General features: G+C 31.7%; 1 protein-coding gene across 2 annotated transcripts; it reads right to left on the minus strand.

Moving 5' to 3' along the window:
• Nucleotides 1–250: 250 nt before the first annotated feature.
• On the minus strand, nucleotides 251–3,841 carry LOC108811806 (zinc finger protein SHOOT GRAVITROPISM 5). Of its 2 annotated transcripts, none has more exons than XM_056987163.1 (3): nucleotides 2,232–3,841; nucleotides 1,609–2,011; nucleotides 251–1,012 (listed from the first exon to the last, which is right to left on the minus strand). In XM_056987163.1, the coding sequence occupies exons 1-3, from the start codon at nucleotides 2,404–2,406 to the stop codon at nucleotides 274–276; spliced, it is 1,317 nt and encodes a 438-aa protein (XP_056843143.1). In that variant the 5' UTR covers nucleotides 2,407–3,841; the 3' UTR covers nucleotides 251–273. The 2 variants fall into 2 exon arrangements, with proteins under 2 accessions (XP_056843143.1, XP_056843142.1); XM_056987162.1 differs by having other exon boundaries at nucleotides 2,223–3,826.
• Nucleotides 3,842–5,271: the final 1,430 nt, after the last annotated feature.

A 5,271-nucleotide genomic window follows, 5' to 3' on the forward strand; every position in this document is an offset into this window, starting at 1 on the left:
AATTGAATTGTCAGATCTCCAAATTAACTGGTATAATCACAATCGGATTGAATTTAAAAATACTGATTTAAATGCAAAAATATTTTAAATACACACTCTTTATAAATTACCAAAATATTTGTTAAATTATTAGTGAAATTTTTCATGTTAAAATATCCCGCGCTTCAAAAGCGCGGGTCAAAATCTAGTTACTAATTAATACGCAAAACAATAAGATAAAATGCTTCAATTTTATCTTAGTTTCTTTTCATATAGTAAAACCTTTTTCAAATTCTATGATCCCTCTTCGTCAGTATTCCCTGACGACATGTAACTCACCACAAGAGATGTCTCATCCGCCGCAGGAACCGCAATCGCTTGAAACTGTCCTTTACAAGTTTGACAAGTAACTTGCATAATTGTTGAGTTTATCTTCTTCATAGATTCTTCCTTTAAAATCTTAGCTCTCTCAAGCTCAACCTGTGCTTGTTGCCTTATCTTCTTGGCATTGACAAACTCGTTTTCCGCTATCTCTCGTTGCTTCTTCGCTTCTCTTTTAGCTTCCTCTGCGTAGGTTTTCTCCTTCATCGCTATCTTCATTATATGTTCACTCGCCATTATTTCTTTTATTCGATCAAAGTTGTTGTACTGATGAGATAATGATGGTGCAGATGGTGCAATGGAGAGGTTTAAGTTTGTCGTATCATGATGATTACGATGATGAGATGGTTCTTTAACTTTGTGTTGCTGGTTTTCTTGATGAGGGTTTTGATTTGGCGTTAGTGGAAGAAGCTGGAGTTCAAGATTGACATTGTTTGATGAGAAGTTTCTTATAGGAATTGGACGCCCTTCAAGAGGTAAAGGAGTAGCAAGCGCACCACCGTAATTCGTTTCTGTAGATGGAGTGCTTGTGGTTGAGGCAGTTCTAGAGGAGCAGGTCGGGACAGTTACAGTAGGTTGTGGCCGAGGCGGCGGTTCACGGTGAACTTTTCGTACCGAGCATTTATCTTGATGTTCGATAAAACTCTCCACCCTAAAAAGAAAATAGAAACTTACCAATTAAATTATTTTATATGATATAGGGTTATGAAGTGTCAAAGTAATTATTATATTGGTAACACTATAATTTAACATTAAGCTTCTTAGTTTAAACCTATGAAATATCTTAGAACTTATACTATATTAACATGAGTTTAGGTACACTAAAAAGCCTAAAATATGTATTTTATTTATAATTGGGGGTCAATGTCATTAATCTAATTATTAAGTTTGCCTTTATGTCCCAAAGCCAAACACAATAGTCAAGAGAAATCTTAGAAAACTGTGATGCATGCACATCAATACACAGAATTAGTAAGAATGATGAGGGATAGTCAAATCAAATAGTACTATAAGTATCGCTTATGGTTTTGGGTATCTGTGATTATCCTAAAGTTACAAAACAAACAGAGCAAAATTACTTGTATCCTAAGCAATTTTTTAACCTATCACATCCGTCCAAATGTTTGCATCTTTCATGAATAATAGTATAACAATACTAATAATTGATTAAATTGGTCGAAAGTTCCAAAAAATTGGACTCTTTCTGATTTAAAATCGAATTATTGTGAGAAGAACACGAAATTAAACCTGGAGAAGACGCGACCACAGTCACAAGAATGTCCCCTGGTGCCACAAGTTTTGAGATGAGCTTTGTAATCTGATTGAACAGCATAACCTTTAGAGCATCTCTCACAAATCCATTGCTTATGGTTACTGTGTTTTCGTCTGAAATGTTTTTTTATTCCGACAAGATCTCCAAGAGCATGACAAGGATCGTGGTGAAGACAAGTGGGTTCAGGGCAAACGTACACTCGTTTCTTCACTTCTATGTTATTGTCTCTTTTCAGAAGCTTCCATGGAACCTTGTGACGTCTTCGATGCATCTGGAGATTTTGATCTCTTTGAAACCCTTGGTTACAGATCTCACATATGTATCTGTCCGATTCAAGAAGAGTTCTTGGTGATAAAGACACAACTTCTGCATCTGGATCTGAAGAGAAGAAACGAAATCCATCAAAACACATGTCATCCGTTTCGAGTGACATCAATAAAACTGAAATCTTACTTTTTACTTTTTATTTTAAGATTCTGAGATTGTAACGGGGATTAAGAGAAACCAATGAAATAAGGAAATAAACAAAAACCGAAAAAGAGTACTTTATATTTAAATTTTCGGTAGTGGTGGTTTATTATGGGGTTACCTGGTGTACCTGCAGGTCTTCTTTTCCTCTTTTGATTGGATGTGTTTGTGGTAGTGACCCCATTTTCAGAAGAGGAGAGGAAAGGATCAGAGGAAGAAGAGGAAACCACACAACATGTGTTAGTAGTGTTCTTGTTGGAAGCAGCATTCAACATCACTACTGCTCCTTGATCTGTTCTCATCATTTACTACTTTTTCTTCTCTCTTTTTGACTTTAATGTAATTTGAATTTCTAGAGATTGATTTGATGAAACAAGACCTAGAGACAAAAAAAAAAAAGAAGAAGAAAAATTTGAAGATAGTGGGAGGTTCAGCTTTACAAAGAAGAGGAAGGACTAATAAAGTGAGTGAGAGAGAGAGGAGATAGGGAGAGAAAAGTTCTTTTAATTAAGCTTTCTGCAACAAAGCTTTAAAAACTTTTACTTAGACTCTTCAAAGTTCTCTTATGTTAAATGATGGAAAGCTTTTTCTTGGGTCTCTCTCTTTCTCTCTCTAGCTCTCTCTTTGCTGTTTGGTATCATTAACCTTTCTCAACTCGTACACTAGAGAGTTTAGAGCAAGTTAGGGTCTTTGATCCCTATATTGCCTCTGCTTATAAAGATCATTGCACTGTTCCATCACTACATACAATCTATACATACATACACTCATGGAAAGAGAGAAGGAGAGGGGGAGGTGTTTATTTAGGTATACATTTAGATTTTTCTTTTTGTTATTTTGTATTTACATTTTAGATTTTGTTTCTTAGAGTATGTTGGATATATTATTTGTGTTGGACCCATATCTTGTCTGATTGATGAATTTGTCTGATATTCTTGAACCTTCATAATCTATTTGAGATGAAAATTTAAAACTTTTAGTTTTTGTTATTTTCTGCACGAGTTTTACCTGACTTGTAAATTAACAATTATAATACTATATAATTTACATTAATAAACTAGATCATTGTGTGGAATTTATATCTCCATTAATAGACTAATAGTTCACTGATCAGTAGTTAAGCGGTTTTCTGTTCCGATCGAAATCAAATCTAGGAAAATAAAATTATAATGCAGGTTATGTAGATTTAAACGATCAGTAGTTCTATTTTATTTGCAAATATTCATATGGCGCTCACTCATAGATGACGTAGTAAGATATAATTAAATAACTAGGTTAACATATTTGTATAGTGTGATTTACTTTCTGACTGCCACTCTCAAGTACCTATATATAGTGTGATTATAAATCACTAATACAGCTTTGCGTTCGGTGGTGGATCTAGAAATATTTGTTATCCAGGGCACAACTATAACTTACAGTTTAATACTTCTATAATTTTGAATTATCAACGCATTATAAAAAATCAGTACAAAAATATATTTACTTGAAAATTCATGGGGAGCAGCTGCCCCTAGGATAGGTGTAGTTTCGCCACTGTTTGCGTTCCAATATTATTAAAGCAATCCAACAATATATACATGAATACTTACACCAAAAAAAAACTATACATGAATACTATGTCATCATTTTTCCAAGGTTGGTCCACACCTACATGACTACATGTTAAGATTCTTTTCGAATTACACTTGGAAACAAAGGAGAGAAAAAAGGTATCTGGTTCTTGTGAATAATCCAAGGATATAGTTGCATAATTGCACTAAATATGAAATTATATAAGTTTCAATAATGCATACAAACTATTATTCTCTATTTGGCTTATATATTGGATGTACTATACTGCCCATACAGCTGAACGAAAAAACATAAAAAGAGTAAATGGCTGAAGATAGATCAAAATACATGCATAGAAAAATAGTTCTAACAAATGTGAAAGTATTATTTTATATACGAATATAAACTCTACGGGATCCTGATTTAAGCTAATTTATACTATTAGTATTCCCTTACGTCTTACTCACGTGACCTTTTGTTCCACCCCCACTATCGTTTACTTTTAGGCTTTTGCCTTTCTTTAGAGTTCCGAGTCATTTCCTTAGGCAGGTTTCACTAATAGATCTAAAAATGTGGGGAAAAGGTATTTTACATCGAAACATAATGAAATTATATATATTAGTGTCGAAATCTTACTAAAATCACTCTATTAGAATGAAAAAATTTCTTTATAATTACTTTTTTTTGTAACTTAATTTCTTTATAATCACTATTCTAGTGTTTCTGGAATGGAGTCTTCTGTATGAATCTTCTTACGTTTCTTTTCTATGTAATGTTTGGAAAATTAGTTTTGGTTTTGCAGCAAAGCATAGTAAGGAGATCGTATCAGTTAAAACAAAACCATACTCGGGCTCTCGTCGTTGTTACAATAATCTTATATAACATCAAAATCAAAGATTCTTAAAAGAAACATCAAAATCAAAGGTTCTTTTAAGATATTGTTACGGAATGATTAGCATCGACTAATTGATTTTAATGGATGAATGAATAAGATACCTTAAACTCATTCACTATTCCACCATCATAAATATCCCTTCCCAACACTAACACCACGGCTATGAAGTACCACCAAAATTTAGTCTCAAATATAACAACGTAACTAGATTCTCATCCTGGCTTATTTTCTATATAACTAAATTTAATAAAATATTATTTTAGTTTTAATTTATATTTGTATTTATTTTTTGATAATTTATTTATTTCTGTTTAGGTTTAAATTTTTAGATTTTTAAAATAGTTGATGTTAATTTGTAATATTTTTAAGAGTAATCATAAATTTGTTTAGTTATTTAAACAATATGAACTGAAAAGTTATATAAGATTTTATTATAGTAAACATATGAAATATCGTAATTATTTAAAAAATAATGGAAAATAATCCCATACGGGTGTATTTTATTAAAATACTCTAACATATTAGTATAACCAAATTAATTTTATGAAATGTCTAGTAGTAGTTAAAATTATAAACACACGTAACAATAAAAGTTATTTTCCAATGATGTTTGTGTTTTAATAAAATACTATAAAATGATATATAACATTACATACATCTGTTAAGTTATTTTAACTCATTTTATTTCATTAAACAAGTTGGAATTGAACTCAAAGACAAT

This window comes from Raphanus sativus, chromosome 6 (genome assembly GCF_000801105.2).
Source record: "Raphanus sativus cultivar WK10039 chromosome 6, ASM80110v3, whole genome shotgun sequence".
Lineage (NCBI taxonomy): Eukaryota > Viridiplantae > Streptophyta > Magnoliopsida > Brassicales > Brassicaceae > Raphanus > Raphanus sativus.